Here is a 24,130-nt window from a genome sequence, read left to right as displayed (position 1 = left end):
TAATCTTTTATTTTACAATCTCAGAAAGTCACCATGCTCAGTGACAAAAAGAGAACGTATTTGATCAAACTGCTCTCGCAAACTGCGAGAGGTGAGGCGTCCCGAAACTTTTCATCTTATGAAGGCAACACTTTTAAAAACCAAGTACTGAAGCTGTCACAGTCAGAACACATGCAATGACATGTCTGAAATCTGAAATGATGTTGCTGGCAGACACTGCAATAATAAAACAGTTATAATAAAAACTAAATATGAAATAAAAATACAACTGTTTGCTTGGTTTTAGATGATAATAAAATCATAAAAAAGTCATAATAAAAAAACAAAATAAATAATAATGGTTAGCAAAAACTGTGAATTAAAAAAAAAATCTATTAATACAAAAATAACGAATATATAATAATATGATAAAATATAATATATAATAATAAAAATATGAAACAAAAATTTATGAAATAAAAAATGAAAACTATTTATAATAAAGACAATAAAAACCAAAACCAAATGAGAATTTAAATATAACAAATCTAAAACAATAATTATGGTCATTAACAATAAAAATCAATGAACATATATATATATATATATATATATATATATATATATATATATATATATATGTGTGTGTGTGTGTGTGTGTGTGTGTGTGTGTGTATGTATGTATGTGTGTGTGTGTGTGTAGTATAATGCTAACATAAAATATGTTAAAAAGAAAAATTAGCAAAAAAAACCCTACGTATTAGCCATATTTAGAGTGAATGACAAAAGAAAATATAAATATATATATATTACACTGTTTATATATATATATATAAATAAAATAAAAACTAAATATATTAATCGAAAAACACAAGGGTACTAAATACAAAATCATTAAAATTATATCTTTATATACAGTAGGCTATAAAAGATTTTCCACAAAGATTTTTAAAGCTTGTGTTCTTCGTGTTTTTTATACTCTGTTAAAATGTCAAAAATCTTTTGTTTGCTTGGTCTCGAGAGGATAAAGGTGTTCGGGTTATTTCTGCCATCATGCTTTTGTCTATAACAGAAACACGAGCCTGTGTGAGCTCAGCGCTGATGGCAGGACGCTGTCGCAGGAGCTCAACCTGGAGGCAGAGCGAAAACTGGACCATTACATCATTGCTATGGGTTAGAACGATGCCACGCCCCCTACGTTTTATTGGTGGAGCGAACTGGTCTGACATTCCCACTGGTTAATGACAACGTAACGAGAAGTAGCGAGGGGCGTGGCCTCGGCGTGTAAGGCGCTTCAAATACACTGTAAAAGATGCATAAGCGAGCGATGCTGATGCTGATGCTGGTGATGCGAGAATAATTTCTCTCCGGAGGCAAGCTTTCAAACGGACAAGGGTCAAAATGGACTTCATATTTAGAATAAAATAAACAAACGCAAAATATAGTAATCAACTGCCTAGAGTAAAAGCGACCTTTTGCTCAAATTGCAACGTAATAGAGAAATAGGTGAGGTTGAGTCCCTGGGTCGGATCCATCGCTGGAGGTAAGGGCGTTTCTAAAAGCATTTCTTTGGCATTCGTGGTTTCAGTTCAGAAGTTACAAGAACTTGCAAACTGATAGTAGCCTACTTCGTAGGGAATAAAACCACTGGTAAATGTTCTGTGTATATTAAGAATTGGAGGTTTGTGCTCTGAAGTTTGTAAGCTCGTTTTTTTCTTTTAATGGAGGTGATGGTCGAATCCTCTTCACCTGCTCCTGGACTCAGTGACCCTGTAGGAAGCATCTGAAAAGACTCAGATAACACAAAGAAACATTTAAAAAGCCTTGATAGTTTTGTATATATTATTTATTATTTATTTATTAGGCTGTGTATTTTTCTCTTGATGTTACAGCTTGCACCGCATTTACTGAGAAATCTACATGTAGCCTACTCACTGTGTAATTTGTACTTTTGTACCATATTTACCCCTAAAGGGTGCATATTATTACCTTAAAAGTACATATAACCTAGATATATGTGCCTAAATTGTATATTTAGTAAAAGGGTACTGCCCCAGTACAACTTTTGTACCTTTATTTCTGAGAGTATAAAGGAGTGTTTTTTTTTTTTTTTAATTATAAAATAACATCAGAAATGCTGCTGTAACAGAATTTCATATCAGGCACATCTTGAAGATATGATTTAGAAGCAAAAACAATGCATCAAAACCTATATCATATTTGACGGCCCAGTGTTGGCAGTGTATCCTCAGTGATGTTCTTATTTAAGTGCCTTGATAGTTCTGTTTGCATGTGTTGAACGAAAATGCGCTGTTTAATTATAGCTGCTCTAAATAAAACAGCGCAGAAGACCTCTGAAGGAGCAAACCAGGAGAAAATGGCCTGTGGGAATATAAGTGAACATATCCGAGACAGCACAGGAACCCTTAACACTCATAATGGATGCTTACATCCTCACTTCATGTGATCTCACACTCCATTTGATCACTAAGCGCAGATTTATTTCCTTGTGCTGCTTTCCCTGTTTCATATGGCTTAATGATAGCATCCCAGAGTGATATTTTATTGCCAGATCTTTGTTCAATAAATTGACATCTGTTTTGGTCTACAATAGTGGACGATTATTACAAGTTATGTTTCATTGTGCATGTACCTAATTTTTGTTTTTATGTTTATGCATGTTGAGGACACTTCTCCGAAGCAACTTCAAGGCATGCGTATTTTTTTCCAGCAATTTATGTATTCCTGAAAACTGAAACCATGTCTTTAGCATCAGTGCCATTCTATACCATTACCAATATTTATATACAATAAATAAATGTATTTTCTTTAAATAAAAAAATAATGTATTTACATATTCATCTATCTATCTATCTATCTATCTATCTATCTATCTATCTATCTATCTATCTATCTATCTATCCATCCATCCATCCATCCATCCATCCATCCATCCATCCATCTATCTATCTATCTATCTATTATTATTATTATATTTTTTAAACAAAAAAAATGACAGTTTTCTTGGTGCATTAAGCTTGGTACATTTATTTCCACAAAAGCATCCATATATATATATATATATATATATATATATATATATATATATATATATATATATATATCCTAATGGTGCTCTCTTTATGGGCTGAGGTTGTGTGTTATGTGAGTGTTGAAGTGTCCCACCTCTGGATCATGCTGGATGTGGGATGCGTCTCTTCAGCCAAGTGCTGAAAGGGATGCTGTTGATGCTTTGCATAATGCACTGAAGAGTTTGGGCTGTACAGAGGCATGGTTGCATTAGTTTAGAGAGGTTATTGAGAGCCAGTGGTGGTGTGGGTGGAGAAATGCATCAGGTCTTTTGTGGCTCAGAACAAATGAACATGAAATAACTTTTGGACCTGTCCCTGAGCGAGTCCTCCTGTCCCCTGTTAGATGATTTCAACTCCATCTCTCTCCATCGCTGTGTGTCTGTCACGGTGGGTAAACCGTGATCTCTGGGTTTTGCACTTTGTGGGTGAAGTCTGTGTGTTACGCGTCAGCACTGATTAGTTTGTGGGCGTCTCCGTTAATTGTCATCAGCAACAGCTGTCACTCATTACTCATCCCTATATATTGGCTTGTCTAGCGTCTTGTGTTTGTGAGAGCGTTGTGTCATGTTTGTGACCTATGCTTTGCTTTCTTGTGTGTTTCTGCGTTGGATGTCCGTGTCTCCCCGGAATCCCATCCACTCTATGCAACCCACCACCAAGCAACACCACTTACCTTCGGTTCGCTTCCCTGCAGTTCTTGTGTCACCCTCTCCTGCTGCCAACTCACCCAGATTTGTATTTAAAGGTCCCGTTCTTCATGATCCCATGTTTTAAACTTTAGTTAGAGTGTAATGTTGTTGTTGTTAGAGTATAAATTAATATCTGTAAAATTCTAAAGCTCAAAGTTCAATGCCAAGCGAGATATTTTATTTAACAGAATTTGCCTACAACGAACGACCCGTTTGGACTACATCCCTCTAGTTCCTGCAGGAATGACGTCACTAAAACAGTTTTTTGACTAAACTCCGCCCACATGAATACCTTGTTGTGCTCCGACGGAGAAGTGGAAGAGCTGCGTTTGTGTTTGCCATGTCGTTGAAACGCTGTTATTTTCATCTCGGAGTCCAATCACCTTTGTTTGGGCTTCCCAGGGATGCTGTACTTAGAGATCAATGGTTACAATTTATGTTTAACTCGGTTCCCGACAATTATAATCCACATGTAAAACTATGTGCAGGACATTTTGCTTAGGACAGCTTCCTCAATCTCAATCAGTTTAATGCAGGATACACACAAAGATTAATCTTAAAGATGGAGCAGTTCCCTCTTTGTCTGGAGAAGGCGTTGTTTATGGACCACAACCGGTAAGTGTATTTTATTATTTAAGTTGGTGTGTTTAACAGTTTCTGTAACTTATTACACAAAGGGCAACGCTGTTTAGCTTTGTTACAGTTTTTCTCGATTGGTTTGGCTCATTTCTTGAAACCGAGATGACATTCTCAAAACCATAAGGTCATTTGGCCAAACAGTCTTACAGTTCTGCTCAACATTATAGCTCACTAGCAAAATCAAATATCTTTCCCCAAACTCTTCTTCCATGCTTCAAAAGCAGATTCCTTTCCCATATAAAAGGTCAGTACAGTCAAAATAGCACAGATCCTTCTCAATTGCCTTGGCACATGTGCATTCATTTAGTGCTTTTGTCAAAATAACCTGGATGTTTTAGCACAACACCATGGATCCCCTGCAAAAGCTCATATCTCTCCCAAAACAGTTTATCCATGTGTCAAAACTAAATATCCTTCTCATATAAATAGTCAATGCCCCCAAAATGCATTATACCTTTGGCATTGTTTAAGCACTGCAAGTCAAAATGCTTAGACGTTTTGTCACTGAGGCACAGGTCTAGCAACAGAATACCACTATGAATAAAACTAAAAGATTTTACAGTAAAATCAGCCTCCAATAAACCACTCATACTCAAGGAAACTGTAAACATTTTTATTCGTACAAAGAAATGTTAACATTAGAGAACATACTGTGAAAAGAAAACATATACAGGATTCTGTAAATGTGAACAGTTATAAACACAAACAAAAAACAAAAAAAACTCTAGCCTACCATACTGTAAATAAAGTTTCAGAACTATAGTACCGTAATATTTTAAGTGGTCGCCATTGTCACCCTCTCTTTCCTGGCCACCATCCTCATCCTCCTGGCCATCAACGCGCTGCTCTCTGTTAGGCCATAAATTCTCATCCACATCGCAACGGATATTTTCTCTTGCGATGCAGCGAGGGAAGAAACGGCGTGAATGTCTCAACCATCCCCTACATTGATCCCCTGTGATGTCCTCACATGCAGCATCCATTGCATGTAGCAGGTCCCTCTGGTCTTGAGCCTGATGCTCATACACCCTCCACCTCCAAGCTGATTGATTGTCAAGTACTGTCATAAATTTATCAAATGTTCCAAGAAATTCTTTCATGGTATTATATCTTTGACTAATTTTGACAGTTGAACAGACAATTGTGCATATGATGACTTACACAATGAAACCATGCTGATATGTTTTGGAGAGAGTAACCATTTCACTGAAAAATCAACTAATCAGTTTAGATCAGCAAGATCTATTTATTTGGAAAATGTGCTAAATGTGGGCTCATTGTGCTAACTGTAGCTACTTGTACATAATCATTTGAAAAAAAGCACAGAGTCACTTGAGACGTGTACTAAAGCATTTGCAATTTGATAAAACCAATGAAAAATGACATTCTGTTGTGAACAATTGCAAGGTGGTTTGGAGATTTGTCCATGTTATTTTGAGAATGTCATCTCGGTTTCAAGAAATGAGCCAAACCAATCGAGAAAAACTGTAACTAGATGTAAGGGCTGTGCAAAAAAATCGAATGCGATTTTTCATGCGCATCTCGTCAGTAAAAAGGCTCCTGTGATTTATAAGTACATCTCCAGCACATGCTCCTGCCCACTTGCTTCCCAAAACTAGTCCAATCGCGCGTTTCCAGGAGGGCAGCGTGAGCTCAGCTGGTGTCGAATCACAACACAGGAACCGCTGGCCCAATCAGAACTCGTTACGTATTTCTGAAGGAGGGACTTCATAGAACAAGGAAGTCATCAGCCTGTTTTTATGACCGTGAAATCAGCGGTATACAGATAGGTGAATTGTGTGAAAAATACTTTTTTTTTTTTTTTTTTTTTTTTTGTTTTTTTTTTTTTATACACGCGAAACATGAACACTTTATATTGCACACTGTAAACACAATCAGAGCTTCAAAAAAGCACGAAAAACGGGACCTTTAAAAATGTTTTCCTTTCAAATGATGATTGAGGATCTGAATAAGCCACATCCCACAGGAAATGGAACTGGAATGGCAGGAAGAGAACTGTACAGTGATTCTTATTAATGTTTGTAATTGTTGTCTTTTCAGGCAGCTTCATATGTATGCCCAAAATAAATTTCCCTCAGCTGGAAAAATAAAGTTTTATGTATTTCATTAGTCCAACAGATGGAATTCTCTAAACAAAGACCAATACTGTCAAAATGTTTCTTTTATATGTATGAACTTTTATTCAAATAATTTTACAGCACCATATAGTGTGAACCACATTATTTTCAGATAACAAACAATAAATATCAAAATGTAATGAGTTCTGGAATTGAACTGGGCTTTAAGGCTGTGTTTACATGTGTAGTTAGGTTCTCTTGTCTCTTTTGGTCTGGACCAAAAAAGAAAATGATACATTTAGTTCTTGTTTGCTGGTTCATAAGGATAAGGATATGACAGCATAAAATGGTAACAGAAAATATACTTATGATGTATATTTAGCAAAGCTACCGAGCATACCAAACAATGCTGTGTGTTGGGCTAAATGTACTTGTTGTATTTTAGCAGCTGTTCACTCGCATAGTGTATAATGTGTAAAGGAGTCAGAACAGTGTCAGGGATTTCTCTGTACCACACATAGATCTGCTGCGATGAGACAGCGGTTCTGATGCCTGTACTGAACTGTAAAGGGCAACAAGAGCCAGGTTTTCTTGAGCATTTTGGCTTTTTTTAAAGGTTGCATCTTGTGACATCACATCCTGTTTTTTTATTTTGATTTTTTTAGATGTCTTTGAGACATGTTGCATTTATATATCAGTTTGAACCACACCAGGGTTGAAAAGCTGGATATGGGTCTGGTTTGGTGCACAACAAGGCTTGGATGACATCATTCAATCTTATTCAAATGAACTGCACTAACAGGGCAATTGCACCATTCATTTAAATCGAACCAAACCTTCCAAGTGTAAACATGCCCCTAAAAGGCATTCTCACTTCAATCCTGAATAGCACACAACCCTGTTTAGTACACGCTGGCTTTTGCCAGAGTTTGCTCGTGTTAGTTTTACAGCCTCAAATATTGCAAGAACTTAAATTTACTCTGTAATGTTTCTTTAGGCAACAGTTCTATGACCTTTTTTTTTTTTTTACACCAATAAGGGTGTATTAAAGGACCGTTATGTGTTGTTTGGTGGGTGTATGTGGATGAGTTGCCTTCTGGGTCTTTATATTTAATGCTCAGTGTTTTTTCACCCCAGTAGTGCGGTGATAGGGCAAATAACTTAGTGGGCCCACCAATTGCATCTTATGGCATCAAAAAAAGAAAGCTTTAAATTTTAAGTGTTTTTCTCTCGCAAAAATGCTTATGCTGGCGTTTCTTTAATTCAAAATGCATTCCATTTAATTTAAATGCTGCACTAACTGTACTGTACACATTTTCAGCTTTTATTTGTCTCTCTTCACAGCTTTGATGTTACTATGATGAAATTTACAGCGACACTGGCTCATACAAACCTAAACATGTAGTTCTATCTGTTATACTTGTGTTAGGCCATTATTTCTCATTAGTAGCACCAAACCGAATTATCTTAGTCAAATAGGTTTTCTTTAAGGAAGAGTTCACCCCTAAATGAAAATTTACTCACTCTCAGGCCAACGAATTTGTTTCTTTGTTGGAACAGATTTGGTGAAATTTTACTTCATCATCATCATCAGTGGATCCTCTGCAGTGAATGCAGTGAATTAAACAGTTTTTACTGTGCTTGCTATCCACTTGAAGTGTGATGTGAAAATTGATATTGGTAATATATACTGGTGTGTGAGAAAGTGATGAAGGGTTGAAAACTACATGAGGTCATGAGGTGTTGTCAAATTGTGATGGCCCAGATGCATCTTTCCTTCACACCAATTAACAGCTACTTTTTTCCCATTTTTACCCAATAGTAAAAGGCAAGGATGAAAATTAAAGATCTGCCTGCAGTGCTCTCAATAAATAATAACTCATCCATTAATTTTTTATCGGCTCCAATATGTTTGCAGATGTGAGGGGCTGTGTTCAGGCATGACAAATAAAAAGGAAAGCAGAGTGTACTAAAAGAGAGATCAGCCCCAAAGGGTTATCGGTTACACACCCTCCTAATCTCCAATCACCACTTGGGGAACAACGCCATTGTCTTGCCCTCCATTGTTGTACTTTGCTCTGATGTATGTGGACACATGTTCATATCATTACATTTTAATTGTTTGGAGTAGCACCTCATTGTTGTATTCTGTGTACATTAGAGAACATGAAATTTAGAGCACCTTGTAAATACAATCATCAGGATGCTTGTTTGTTTCCAGCAAATATAATCGCTTTTAAAATAACTTTTGCACTAGACTCGTGAACAGCTGGCTGGATAATCTCTCTTAAATTACAAGCTGAGCCATTCATTCAATGCTCTTCACTTGGTGAGTGGCACAACTTTTATAAAAAAGACAACATCTGTCCCATTATAGCACTTAATAGTGGTCAAGTCCATTTTTTCAGTTCATTTCAATAATTGTGATGTGACATACGGGCAAGTAAGGTGACCCATACTCAGAATTCGTGCTCTGCATTTAACCCATCCAAAGTGCACACACACAGAGCAGTGATAACACACACACTGTGAACACACACCCAGAGCAGTGGGCAGCCATTTATGCTGCAGCGCCCAGGGATAAGTTGGGGGTTCAGTGCCTTGCTCAAGGGCAACTAAGTCGTGGTATTGAGGGTGAAGAGAGCACTGTACATGCACTCCCCGCACCTACAATTGGCCACGACTAACCATTAGGCCATGACTTCCCCCATTAATTTCTCAGTTGTATCATGAGGACTTTGCCACGTGATATGCAGACACATGCAGTTCAGATCATTTGTTGTTTGAAAACACACACACACACACACACACACACACACACACACACACACACACACACACACACACGTCTAAAACCAGGAACTGTTCAAACATTGTAGTGATTTTTATGTTATGTTTTAATTGTATGTTTCAGAATGCTTGGCTACTTCATGTAATATTTAAGATTTATTTATTTAATAAAAAAATAGATAAAAATATATGGTTAGTATTGGCAGTCATACTCTACTGGTAGATGCTGTATCTAAAAAAAGAGAGAGTAATTTTTTTTTCTGAGGGTAAATTTCCTGTCTATTTTATTCTTTTCCATCTTATTGAATCTTGCTTTAGGGTCTTATTACTGTAATCTGTCAACTGTGTATTTATATTACAGATTCACTAAGTCATTTAGGTGATTATCTCTGTCTCTCATTCACTTTTTCCTTCAGCTCTTCTCACATCTCTCTCTCTCTCACTGTGTCTCTATGTCCCATCATACACATATGTAATGTGAAGCCCCAAGGCTTAGTCCTTTTTTCTTCTTCCTGTCAGGTTACCATTGTATCAGGTAAGGTGGCCCCATTTCCTGCCACGCAGAGGGGCCGTGGGGGTTATTTCCAGAAATGACCTTCCCAGTGTCTAATGCAATCAGACAGGCATGCAAAGTAATGTCACACGATACAGTCAGACTGAGACACACACACAGAAACCTCCTCCATCTCCTCTCACACACTCACAAATACTCCACCTTTCTTCATCGCTGAAGGTGATCTGATCTCTGCAGCAACAGGATGGGCGGCAGCAAGATGGCAGCTACTGAAGATGATCTGTCTCCAGTCTTTTAAAGGATCAGTGCTTTCATACACTCTTTAAAATAAAGGTTCTTTATTAGCACTTTTGGTTCCATGAAGAACCTTTAACATCCATTGAACCTTTCCATTGCACAAAAGATAATTTTTAGATTTTAGATGACTGTTTTTTACACCAAGAAAACATTTATTTTAGGAAAGGTTCACTGAAATCTTCTTCAAAAATGGTTCTTCACTGGCATCACTGCAAAAACCTTTGGAATCTTGATTTTTAGAAGTCTAGGAATTAAATATCATAAAGGATATTTATTAAAATCTCAATTGCTTCTTTGAGGCAGCAGTGAGATTAAATGGAGAGCAAAAGGAGGCTTGTTGTTTTTGATTTTATTGTTGTTGTTGAGAAAAAGACAATCTGTAGCAATTCAGAGGAGATATCAACAAGATTTTAAACCACACTAAGATTTGCCATACAAGTCAGAGAGCTCAGTATGAATTCAATATTTCTTATCAAAAAGATTAAAATGATCTGAACTGCTAAAGCTATACTGTATGCCAACAGTTGTCTTTTTGTCTTAAAATGCACGATTTGGCATTATGATAGTTAGCACAACAGGACCAGAGAAACACTTGCTTTAGGCAAGAAATATACGCAAATATGCTAACATGGATGTAAATGCTTGGCCAGTGCGTTGTTAACTAAAACTGTTAACTATTTTAAATCCTTTTCATTAATTGAAATAAAGTTCAAATTAAGTAAAATATAAATATTATTAAAAAATTAACTTAAATTTAAAAAAAAAAAAAAAACACTTTAAGTGTGAAGTACTAAAACTATACATTAAAGCTAAATAATAGAAAAATAAAAAAACTAATTAAAATGACAAAATTCCATAACAAATTTATAGAAACTGACAACTAATTCAAAATATCAATAAATACTAGTAAATCAGTTTGATTTACAGTCTGCCAGATTTGCAAGCTGGTCCAGTTAATTCTCATAATGCACATGAATCATAACAAACACCATGTATGATGCTGTTGTTATCAGACGTTTTGTATACGATGTATGTATACCTATACATTGTATACCTGTATTGTATTATAAATTGTTGCATTTGTATGCATATACTTGTGTAGAGCAGTCAGTATATTGTGCCTTTAGGGATTTCTGGATCTCAGTTGCCATTGTGATTTCCAATAGCTTTGTTTCCAATGAAACAGAACAGGTTGTACGAGTGTGGAACTGGCTCTGGTGTTGTTAAAATTTGATCTTTCCTACCTGAACCACTCGTCAACAACCTAAAGCAAGAGATTGCACGCTCAGTATGAGATGCTTTTGACTTTTATGCACCAATACGTTGTGACAGCACAAGTCTTTGAGGTACATCAGACGTTTGTGGCTCTTTGCAGCAAAGCGGGACACACCCCATCCGTCTGACTGTCCCCTCCCCCATCTCATCACGTCCCTCTTTAACACACCTCTCAGGGGAATTAATTTGTGTTCGATGAATGGAAAGATCAGAGTGTGAAGGGGGGTGATTGAGGGTGCGTAATTTTTTCCCCATCTTTGTTCTGAGAATTTTCAACAGGCCTATCGTTGCATGCAAGAGTGCTTTACACAGGCTGAGCAGATTAAAAGACCCCAAGACTCAATGGAATAGGCAGCTCATGTCTCTGTGAAAGTGTTGGATTGGCTTGTTTTACTGCTGCCACATGTGGGTTGTCTGTCGCGGCTTGCTATTGAAAACACACAATCTGAAGTCATGATTCATGATATTAATTGAAAAGCTTCTTCATATTTTGTAAAGTACTATGGTTATAACCATGTCTTTTCTGAACTTCTTGGAGTGTAAATTACATGGTATATAAATGTGGGAGCCTAAACCTACATGGTAGTTATCAAAGTAGGACACCATGGTATTATCATCATTGTTAATAAGAATAAAAATAATAATACTACGACTATATGTTGATGCATATAAAAATATATAACAATGAATGCAATGAAGAGCACATATTTATGAACATTTATCTCACTTTATTGTTTGCATAGTTATACATTTAATGAAAATCAGAAAGAGCTTTATTGCCAACTATGTTTGCACATACAAGGAATTTGTTCTGGTGATAGACGCTCTCAGACAACAACAAAAACACACATAATAAGAAAAAAGATATGTGAATAAAATCCGTATGTGTGTGTGTTAAATTTGTATGTACAGTTGTATATAGATGGAAAATAATAGAATTTACAAGGAATGGAATACGATGTAGAGTAAATGTAGGAGAGAACATTTAACTCTTCATGAGGTATATTGCCTGGGGTAAGAAACTTTTCTTGTGCCTGGCAGTCCAGTTGTTAGCACCGGCCAGATGATAAGAGTTCAAAAAGGAAATGGCTTGGATGTGAGGGATCCAGAGTGATTTTCTGAGCCTTTTTCCTCACTCTGGATGTATACAGTTCTTGAAGGTCCTTTCACTACGGTCCTCTGACACCTTTTTGTTAAGGTCGAATGAGCAGTTAGTGAAACAGATGTTCAGTATTGAATCCAGCACACAAAATCCCTATCCTCTTAGTGTTTTATTTTGCATGTAACATAACAGAAAGGGAAGTTGCGCATCATTGCATCACTGGGTCTATTCTAATGTGCAGCCAGGATGTGTGATTTGTGAGTGACAAAACATTGTTCCTCTCAGCGATGTGCTTTGAACAATGTTGTTGTTACACACGGTTCACGATAAAAATGTCACTTTCCATCCACTCAGTACGCCATCATTTATCAACTTTCATTTGACTAGCTTCTACAAAGTCAAGAATTTACATTTATGCTTTTGTCTCTGATTGCATGAAATGAAATGATTAAATCTGACCCATGACATTTGAATTACTTTACTAATGGCACTACAAATTAAAGATAAATTTTTGTCAACATATTGTAGTTTGATTGAAAACACAGCCTTTAAAAGTTTGTGAGTCTTTATTTGTCTATCCTAACTATACACAAGTATATGGTAAGTTTTTTTTCTTTGTTTCCGTCAGTGCAATTCTATGACCTATAGTTGAGAACCACAGTCAAGAATCTTCAAAACTCAGTAATGCAGTTTGTTCTAATTAATTCTGTTGATCTTCATCTTCAATTAAGGATTTGTGAAAACATATGGTAGCACTTTTAGATTTCTGTCGTTTGTAGTGTCTGTGTGAGTCATGCTGTAAGACCTATTAACAGCTCACAGTCTTCGGTTCTTCTCATGCACCTCATGACAGTTAAATTCAGCTCATTAGCACTGAGCGGCAATCATTGGAGCAATGCATTACAGACCCTGGCATAGTGGTTGATCAAACAGTAGTCCATCACTAAAGGCTTCTGTTTGAACTCGGCGTATTTGTCTTTTTTATGACATTGAAAAAAAAGATAAAGACAAATGCCACTTTGCATTCTTGTATGTAGGTTGTTTTCATTCCAAAAGCCCCTCTGAGAGCTGTTACACTCAACAGTTACAAGATCGTGCAATTCTTCCAGGCGCACTTACATTTACAGGAAGATGGTATTGAGATGTACGGTGCAGCACACTCAGGCTTTGATGTGTGGCTCCTTTCATGTGTTTGTCGGAGCCTCTGCTTGGCAGGTGTATTTTTGCATGCAGGCCAGAATGATCCTGCATACTAGCTAACAATTGTTCCCTTTTTGACTAGAATGAGAGATGACTGAATAATCAATTATCAGAAGGATCTCTGAGCATTGGCAGGGAAATTAATTGTAGAGTATTCAAAATTTAAATTCTGGATATTTAGTCATTGCCAAAAATGATGCTTTGATTTGTTTGTGTGATCTTAAGGAGAGCAGAAATGGCTGTCTTTATGTTTAATATTCATTCTGCAACTGATGCTAATAAATATCGCATCTAAAGTTGCCGGTAATATAATTTGCACTCGACTAGCATCATATAATCTGCATGATTTATAAGTCTTCTTTCTTTTTCATTTTGCAGGGCTGGATGAGAAAATTCCTGTCTTCCATTTTGTAGAAATCTTCCCTCCAACTGTCAACTTCCTACTGGGCGCAGCACTCTAGAGATCCTCAGTATGGAGAGAACAGCCATTTTCACTTCACTGCTCACAGTCTGTTTCGTTTTGGCTATGTGTCGCTGTTCCCTTGCAGTTCCCTTCTGCCCTGCCCAGTGTGTCTGCGAGACCCTCCCATGGTACACGCCGCGGTCTGTCTATCACCAAGCCAAGACTGTTGACTGCAACGAACTCCATTTGAGCAAAATCCCATGGAATATTTCAGTTGATACTCAGGTGCTGCTTCTTCAGAGCAACAATATCTCCAGGGTAACCTCAGTACTCCAGAGCTTGATAAACCTCACAGAACTGGATCTCTCCCAAAACCACTTCACACAAATCCAAGACGTTGGCTTGAGTAACCTTACCCAACTGGTCACACTTTACCTTGAGGAAAACCAAATTAAAGAGCTACCTGATATGTGTTTAAAGGATCTAGTCAACTTAGAGGAGCTTTATATTAATCATAATCAGATATCTTCTATTGGTCCTAATGCATTTTCAGGCTTGGGGAACCTGTTGAGGCTCCACCTTAACTCTAATAAGCTTGTGACAATAGACAGACATTGGTTTGACTCTCTGCCCAACCTTGAGATCCTAATGATAGGAGAAAATCCCATTCTTGGACTGCAAGATATGAACTTCCACCCCCTCTCTAAATTGCACAGCCTGGTTCTCGCGGGAATGGGGCTCAGGGAAATACCCGAGGGTGCTTTCCAGGGATTAGACTACCTAGAGAGTCTCTCGTTCTTCGAAAATAAGCTCACGGCTGTGCCAAAGAAAGCCCTGCGTGTTTTACCAAGCCTCAAGTTTCTCGACCTTAACAAAAATCCCATAATACGTATACAGGAAGGTGACTTCCGAGACTTTCCCCACTTAGAGGAACTCAGTCTGAACAACATGGAAGAACTTGAGGCAGTTGAGAGGGGTGCGTTCTCTAACTTACCACAAATGGCCAAATTGGAGCTCTACAACAACCCCCACCTGTTCTTCATAGACCGAGCCGCTTTCCTGAAAATGCGTGACTTGCGCACCTTACTGATCCACAATAACAACCTCATGCTTTTGCCTCATGAGATTTTATCTGCTTTCCCCAGTCTGGATGAAATCAGTCTTTATGGCAACCCACTCAGGTGCGATTGTATCGCCAACTGGGGGCCCATCCTGGGCAACCAATCAAGCCTCAAAGTCTTGGAGCCCCACATAACTCTTTGTGGTTCCCCACCACATCTTGTTGGCCACTCCCTTCAGGAAGTGGTGTCTGCAAGTTGGAATGGGGCAAGCAACACCTGCCTGCCTCTAATTTCTCAGCATGCCTTCCCTCCACAGCTCAATGTCACCATAGGACAGCTTCTAACACTCAATTGCTGGGCCGTGGCAGATCCAGCACCTCAGTTTTACTGGGTGACACCCACCGGTGACAAAGTCACTTCTGAAGCCGTTTCACCATCCTCGAATGAGGGAGGAGAAATGCCAAAGAAGCATCGGATGCAAGATCAAGGTACTCTAGAGATCCCTCATGTCGAACCTGAGGATGCTGGTCTCTACACTTGTGTTGCTTGGAATGCAGAGGGAGCCGACACCCGGAGCATCTCTGTGTTCATGGATAGGAGCAACTGGCATGGTGGGCACCCTATTAGAGGACATCAAGGGGTGGTGAACACCACTGGATCTTTATTAATCCTGGCAAAAATCGTCCATGCCCAGTCTGTGGTGCTCGAATGGAAGGTGCACCCATCTGCTGCATCTTCCAACCATCTTCCAACAGTGTCACAACCCAAGTGGCTCAGCGCCACAGTTAAAATTGACAACCCGCAGATCAGCTACACAGCGATGGTCCCTGTAGATGTCCAAGAGTACAACCTCACTCACCTTTTACCTTCCACGGAATACCAAGTCTGCCTGACCATGGCCGGCACCGAGCAGACCCAGCACTCTTGTATCAACGTGACCACCAAAGAAGCCAGCTTTGCCATGGAGATGGTTGCCCAGCCGCCCAACGTAGCCCTTGCGGCAGTCTTGGGCTCAATGTTCGCCATCTGCATCATGGCTCTGTTGGTGTTCTACATGGGACGGCGCATGAAGCAGAAATCTTGTCACCACTCTCTTAAGAAATACATTCAGCACACCACTTCCATTCCTCTGAACGAACTCTACCCACCACTTATTAACCTCTGGGAGAATGAGACGGAAAAAGAGAAAGAGGGCACTGCTGACCCTCAGAACTCGCAGATAGACACTTCAAAAACATACATGTGGTAACTGCACAACAGAAAGGAGATAGAAAAGACATTTTAAACAGTATATGTACTTTGTTGTACATAAATGACAAGTATGTATTATTGATTTGTCCTGGTGAAACTGAAAGATATGTTTTTTTAGATTGTACCCTCAATGCGAAGCACACTTGGTTGCAGTTTTGTTAGACATCCAACAGACGTGGGCTGCAAAACACATTCTATGGTTTTGCATTGCATTGTATTTTCTGAAACTAATTCAATGTTAAGCATGCCAATGTGTTAATAATTCATATAATTTATTAATTCTATATCAGCACTTATCAAGCTAATACACTAACACAGATCAACACTATTTATATTTCCTTTAACATATCAAATGCAGACACATGACATCAGATTCTGGAGTTTTTGCATGGAATTTTGCATGATATTTTGGTGCTAACAGGGAGTTTTTTCCTAGTTTTCTCACTTCTAAATAATATACAGGCATGACAAGGTGACATGCACACACTCATTGCTCTCATTTTTTCTTCAGCTCGTCACATTTTATTACCTGCATTGTAATGAAAATAAAACTTAAACCCAGGTGCTACGAACTGGCATTTTCCTCAAACTAATTAGCTGTCATATGTAATTAATATCTGGAACACAACTGCACAGCTGTGCTAATTTATTCTTGCATTGTTAAATAACTATTTACGGTGGAGGGTGTGAAAATGGCTGTTTTATTAGCACTGTCTGAAAATGTATTTCATATTTGATTGAAAAAAGTAATTAGACTATAACGATCATGTGGTTCAGATACCTGACATTTACTTGCAGACATTCACCAATTGCTAACAATGATGGGGCCATTCTATGCTTTGCACCTTTTTGATTACGTTTTGATTACCGAGATGGCGTTTTGATTACCGAGAGATTGCTTCAGTTCTCAGTTAAACATGTTGCCAAACTCAGTATTCACACAATTCATTCTTAGTTTGGTACATTACGTATAAATGTGAGTGGAGAATGAAAACTGAATTGAATGAGAATTAAAAAAAAAAAATCTATGTTGTTGTTTTTTCCTCACATAGATGAACTGACTTTTAAAATACACGTGCCACCCTGAAAACAATATCTGATTTATTTTTTAAGGTTCTGACATGTTTAAACCTGTTAGATTTGTGCATAATCCTGCATCATACTGATTAATTCAAAAGTTATGCAAGACACATGCTCATGTATTATTGTTCTGTTGTGTATCAGCAAATTACATCTATCCAGATACTGATGAATATAATCAAATTAAATTTTGATTAATCAAAAATAGTTCTTTAAGGGTTTAAGTCACCTTTATTTATATAGCACTTTAAACAAAATACATTGCGTCAAAGCAACTGAACAACATTCATTAGGAAAACAGTGCGTCAATAATGCAAAATGATAGTTAAAGGCAGTTCATCATTGAATTTAGTTATATCATCTCTGTTCAGTTTAAATAGTGTCTGTGCATTTATTTGCAATCAAGTCAACGATATCGCTGTAGATGAAGTGACCCCAACTAAGCAAGCCAGAGGCGACAGCGGCAAGGAACCAAAACTCCATCGGTGACAGAATGGAGAAAAAAATCTTGGGAGAAACCAGGCTCAGTTGGGGGGCCAGTTCCCCTCTGACCAGACGAAACCAGTAGTTCAATTCCAGGCTGCAGCAAAGTCAGATTGTGCAGAAGAATCATCTGTTTCCTGTGGTCTTGTCCTGGTGCTCCTCTGAGACAAGGTCTTTACAGGGGATCTGTATCTGGGGCTCTTGTCTTGAGGTGCACTCATTCATTTTCCCTCATTAAAAACGTTGAAACCCTAAATAAATTATTATAACTTTTGAAAAACAGTAACACTAAATATATATATATATATTTCAGTATTTATATATATTATAAAATATATATATATTATATTTTTTATAAGTTTTCAAATGCACTAGTCACAGTCGTCAACAATAAATGAATCCTGTGAGCAACAGTATAAGAAAACAGGTACATTTTCACAATAAAGTAATTTGTATTATATAAAGTGATCACATCTGGTCATGTGATGTCCATTTTTAAAATGAAATTGTTTTTATTAAGCTACCAATATGACTTCAGGGTTTTATTTAGTGTTACTGTTTTTCAAAAGTAATAATAATTTCTTTAGGGTTTCATTACAGTTACGTTAACAGTTAAACAGTTCATTTTTACTTTTCAGCTCAGTTTTTGAGCTGTATGTTATAAGGGTTGTTTTTTGGCATTTTATGCTGGATTTTATTCTCTTTATTTTAGTTTCTAATTTAAGGGGATAGAAAATGCACTCAAGTTCATACAGACAACATCTAGAATTGACATGTGAGCAGTCAGTTCTAATGTGAAATGTTGTTCATACGCATGTCACATGTATTTAAGATGTTCTTTCATCACTGACTGTAAATCACATTGTGTGTTATGACTGGCAGAGAAAACGTCACCTTAGATTAAGCATTAAATGTATCACTACAGCTCTGTCCTCTAGTGGTGGAGGACGCTAATGACGTCTTACATGATTTACTGTATCTCAGTGAATAGCAGGGTATTTTGTAATAGAGGAATATTATTGTTATATTTCAATTCAAAAGTCAACAATAATGGTTTTACACTGTTAAGACGTGTTGTGACGTCCATGTGCAGTAGTTCAGGAGAAATGACTGTCTGAAGAAATATTTGAGAGAAATAAACAATATCACTAGAACTATGCAGCTTCTCTTTTTTTTCTTGAACATTACTCTTTTTGTACAAACATATCTAAAACAGTGCTTTGTTCTCTTTTAGATTTTGTTTTTAAACTGAGAAGTCTAGATCACTAAATTTGACACACTGTACAATACATGTGTAATGTAATATGTATGTATGACAATTTTTAATAAGTTCAATGGAAAATTAACAAATTTTACAGTTCCTCCAGAGATACATGTTACCCCAGCATAACATGATTAATCATTAACTTGTAATTGTGATTCATAAATTAATTCATCAATTGGGTTTTAAACTTTTCATAACAACTTACTAGAAGTTCTAAATCGATACATAAACCAAGATATGTATGAAATAAATGCAGTTACATTTTGATCTATTGAGAAACATTATTTCAAGGGTTTATAAGTATTGAAGGAGCTTTAATTGTCTTCTGCAGCTCTTTCTGAAACATGATAGAAAATGATAGCTCTATTCTATTCTATTCTATTTAGTACTGCAGAGTAATTGAAACATACACAACATTACAGAAGCACGCAAAACTGGTAATTTTCAAACATAGAATGTAATGTGCAATGGCTGTGCAACTGCAGTGTTTGATTTTAAAATGATCAGATATTTAACATGAAGCATAACCGTTTAATTGTTCTTACTATATTTTACTATAAGCTACAATAATAAGTGTCCAAAAAAAGCATTTGAACAAACTGATCCAAATTAAAATATAGCTGTTATTGCATTAGAACACACATTTTTTAAGGATCCAGCATTTATTTAAACGAAAGGCAGTGCAAGCACATCACTTTTTTTTTTTTAATTTATAGATATATTGCATTCAGAAAAAAGTTCATTACAAAAGTAAAATCGGATGCAAATGTTTTACTTTGACTTTAACACTTAAACTTAAAATGGGTTAACCTCATTAGGGTTATAGTTTGAAATATAACCCTCATAAAGCTTTCAAAATCTGTATATTATTTTCGGCTTCAGATTTTCATGCTGCAATGGTTCTTGTTCATGTCAATCAAATATCATTAGTCTCATAAGTGTGTGACATATGGGGAGATCATATTAAAAAGTATTTTTGACACCTAATGGTAGCCTACTTCATACATAAGTCCGAAATTAGTTACCTAAACATGAACTGTAAAAAAATTATTGAAGCCTAAATAAATCTGCAAATGAATGAATGAATGAATGAATGAATTTTGAGGATCTTAAAGCATTTGCAAATATTAATTCTTTAGATATTTTTTATGTATTTCCAGGTCAAAATAGACTTAAATATATAATTCCATTATGAGGGTTAAACATATTTTTTACACTGTAAAAAACACTCTTTTTTTAATATTACTGGAGTGTGTTTTACAGCATTCACTTTTTTCTACTGAAATTTTCATGTTTGATTCAATGTTACTTGCTTTATTTGTGAAATTTACTAGCAATTTCTAAATGAAAATTGCTTCCACATTATTTTTGACATTGTGTAGCTATAAAATCTTTAACCCACTTGCTGTAAAATTATGTGAAACATAACCTGGGTTTTACCCATTTAAACTGTTTCCAAGATTACCACGTCAAATCACATTTTTAAAATGATAATATTATCTAGAGACAAAGGGTATTTGGCATGTTATGATTATCAGGGTGTCCAAAAATAATGGTTCTGAAATGGCTCCACTTGCTAGTGATGCAGTGATTTGAATTCCACAGTCACCATTATATTCGGGTTTAATAAACACTCATAATAAAGAGATTATATGCAATAAATGCCAGAGGTGGACTCTAGTTACTGGACCATAAAATGCTGACCAGCAAACAAAATACACGAGTGAATGCATTAACAATTCATCTGACATCTAAAGCACAGCCACTGGTCTATCTATCAATGAGCACAGCACAGTGGGCGGAACAAGCCGCGAGACGGAAATGACGTGACTGTGTCGTCAGCAGTATGTTGATGTTGTGTGGCAACGGCAGGACCGAGGGACGGAAGACGGTTTGTTTTTGTTCTGTTATCCGCCGTTCTGTCCCTCAAAATCACCTCATATTGAATTCAGTTCGCTCCGGGGTGTCAGGAGCGAGTATAACGACTTAAAAGACGCTCGAGTTTAAATGATAAGACGCGTTCAGAGTCGTTAAAACGGAACGGTCATGACGATCCTGCCGAAGAAGAAGCCGAACTCATCGGTCGGTGTGTCTGATCACCCCGAGGACCCCGACCGCCGGCCCGGCTCCGACCAGCACCAGCACTCCCACGGGGTCCGGCCAGGTGCGAGGCCCCGCGCTTCCCCCCCACCCTGGTCATATCAAGCCGCTCCGCCGCCGTCCAGAGACGACAGGCGGACTGAATCCAGCTCCCGGCCGCAGCAGGCCTCTCCTCCGCCGGTGGGCGCCGGGTCTCCGGTTGGCCCGGGGGATGCGACGGGGATGGCATGCGTGTCCGGGGGTCGGGCTGAGCTGTCAGGTGGGGTGGGCTGTGGAGGTGGGATGGGAGGGTGCTGCTCGGGTCCTGGGCTCAGTAAGAGGAGGAGACAGGCGAGCTGCTCCGGTGGAGGGACCGGACCCGGGGCGACGGGGGGAGCAGGCGGCAGTGGAGGAGGAGGGGGTCCCAGTCCCGAGCAGGAGGAAGGAGCCGGGTATAACAGTGAGGATGAGTACGAGAATGCTTCGAGACTACAGTCAGAGGACCCAGCGACTGTAGAACAGGTATGAGGATGGAGGATGTCAACAATAAATATGTCGATGGATGGACGGACTGACAGAATGATAGATAGATAAATTCTGAAAGACTTGTGGCAGTTTAATAAGCTGTGCCCTGCGTTAATTGCTTTGTCTCTCAGTATAAAGATGTAATGCATCTCTTCCATTAGACTGCACTCAGCATGCATGGTATTACGGATGCAGAGGTTTGTCTAAAATCAGTGTTTTCCATTTTATTAATTTTGTTTGTTCATTTTATTCTGTCTGATGACATGAAAGAATAAAACGTTAACCATGTATACAATCTTCTAAGATGTAAACAAATGAAAATATAGCAATTAGTTTACAATAAAACATTGCATTTTATTCTTTGTCATATGTGATGTTGCACAATAGAACAGTATAAATTAAAACCTGGATTAAAAATATGGTTATATGATATTCCTTAAGATAAATTTATTACTTGTTACTATTATTTATTATTATTATTAATTATTTCTTCTGTGTAGTAGGCTGTTAAATGAACCCATTCATGAAAAAAGGTAATAAATCGCTTCTGATACAACTTTCAAATTCAGTTTTGACACTATACTGGTATGTGAAGCCCACATTTCATGTTCTTACAAACTCCCAGTGGATAAAATCAATGCCTGTTTTATATTATTAAACATTGTTAGGCTTGTTAGGTTAAGGACAAAATCAAAAATCATTTTGTCTCACAAAGGTCTTCCTCTACACTATTTTTTTAGTGGACTTAAAAGTTAATTTAGTGGAAGATTATTGATGCCTCAGTGCTCTGCAGAGAGATTTAGAAGGTCTTTTATTCCTGCTGCAGTTAGGTTTTTAATGAATTTGTATACAAATTTGTATGTTTCTATTTGTGTTGTTTATAATGGTGGCAAATGAGTTTCCCCTTACAGGGATTAATACAATTTTCTAATCTAATCTAATTTATCCTTCAGATTAATATCTTGTCCTCATATAAATTACAGATAACGAGGCATTAGGCCATTTGTATAGAGCTGTTCAGTCATAACATCAATTTGTGTGGCTAATTCATTTCAGATTCCCATGGAATATTTAGAATGGGTTTTCATTTGTGAGTAGAATAAAAAATATCTGGTCAACATTACTTGAAGAGTTTTGATATACAACACAGATTGAAGTGACCATTGGTGTTATTATTATTATTTCTCTGACCTACAAACCTATCTTTGCCCAAACATTGATCATTGTTTATTAATTTTATAATGACTGAAGAAAACACACATTATTGGTATCTTCTGCAATCCATGTAGTCCAATGCATGATCAATTTTGACCAACCAATCTGATAAATAAACATGACCTTGTATGTCTACAGGAGTTTTGATGTTGCTTGTGCATGAAAATGTGAGCTGCCTTGTGGTGCTCTTGACAATTTGAGAACTTTAGCTGTGCAAAATAAATGGTAGCAACAATTGAAAAAGTGTCTGTTTATCAATCATATTATAATGTACCCCCACTGGGTCTATTCTGAAATTCTGCCTCTTTTACAGCAGGAACACTGGTTTGAAAAAGCACTCCAGGAAAAGAAAGGATTTGTCATCAAAAAAATGAAGGAAGATGGTGCCTGCCTCTTCAGAGCTGTTGGTGGGTACACTATTAACCACAGCTCTGCATAATGCTGTCTTAATTGTGTGTGTATGTGTAGAGAGATTTATTTCACAAATAATTTGTTTTTCACTGTATCTGAAATGTTGAAATATTCATCCTGCACAGTATACACATTTTCTATATGCACAGAATACCCAGAAGGCCTACTACTTTTGTTAAAATGTGCTGTTTCACAGAAATACTATATCTCACAATGCAATGTGCTTAGTTTAACCTTCAGTTTCCTTTGTGACGAATTTAAGTTTTGATTTGTTATGATCTGTACACTATACTATATGTAAACTACTGTTCAAAAGTTTGGGACATATAAGGTTTTTTAAATGTTTTTGAAAGAAGTCTCTTATGCTCACCAAATCTGCATTCGTTTGGTTAAAATACAGTAAAAACAGTAATATTGTAAAATATTATTATTATTATTTTAAAAATATTATTTCTATTGGAATATATTGTACAATGTAATTTATTCCTGTGATCAAAGCTGTATATTCAGCAACAGCGCTCAGTCTTCAGTGTCAGATGATCCTTCAGAAATCATTCTAATATACTGATTTGCTGCTAAAAAAAATCCATTTCTTATTATTATCAATTTTGAAAACAGTTGTGCTGCTTAATAAAACTGTGATGCGTATTTTTTTTAGGATTATTAGATAAATAGGCATTTTAGAATTAAGAATTACGTCTAT

At 37.1% G+C, this 24,130-nt stretch overlaps 2 protein-coding genes across 2 annotated transcripts in view; both read left to right on the top strand.

The window, feature by feature from the left end:
* The first annotated feature begins 1,274 nt into the window (after nt 1-1,274).
* On the top strand, nt 1,275-17,107 carry LOC132114878 (leucine-rich repeat neuronal protein 1-like). The gene is made up of 2 exons (XM_059523252.1): nt 1,275-1,522; nt 14,034-17,107. Exon 2 carries the CDS (start codon nt 14,128-14,130, stop codon nt 16,366-16,368), a length of 2,241 nt encoding a protein of 746 aa, XP_059379235.1. The 5' UTR covers nt 1,275-1,522; nt 14,034-14,127; the 3' UTR covers nt 16,369-17,107.
* Nucleotides 17,108-21,023: 3,916 nt separating this feature from the next.
* LOC132114874 (OTU domain-containing protein 5-A-like) overlaps nt 21,024-24,130 on the top strand; it is a 28,389-nt gene continuing 25,282 nt past the window's right edge. The window contains exons 1-2 of the mRNA XM_059523247.1: nt 21,024-21,798; nt 23,330-23,423. Of these exons, the coding sequence (XP_059379230.1) occupies nt 21,244-21,798; nt 23,330-23,423 (649 nt within the window). The 5' untranslated portion in view covers nt 21,024-21,243. The remainder of the gene's footprint in view (nt 21,799-23,329; nt 23,424-24,130) is intronic.

Source organism: Carassius carassius, chromosome 34 (assembly GCF_963082965.1).
Source record: "Carassius carassius chromosome 34, fCarCar2.1, whole genome shotgun sequence".
NCBI classification, from domain to species: domain Eukaryota; kingdom Metazoa; phylum Chordata; class Actinopteri; order Cypriniformes; family Cyprinidae; genus Carassius; species Carassius carassius.
The sequence above is the reverse complement of the archived record's forward strand: the minus strand, read 5'-3'. Positions and strand labels throughout refer to the sequence as shown.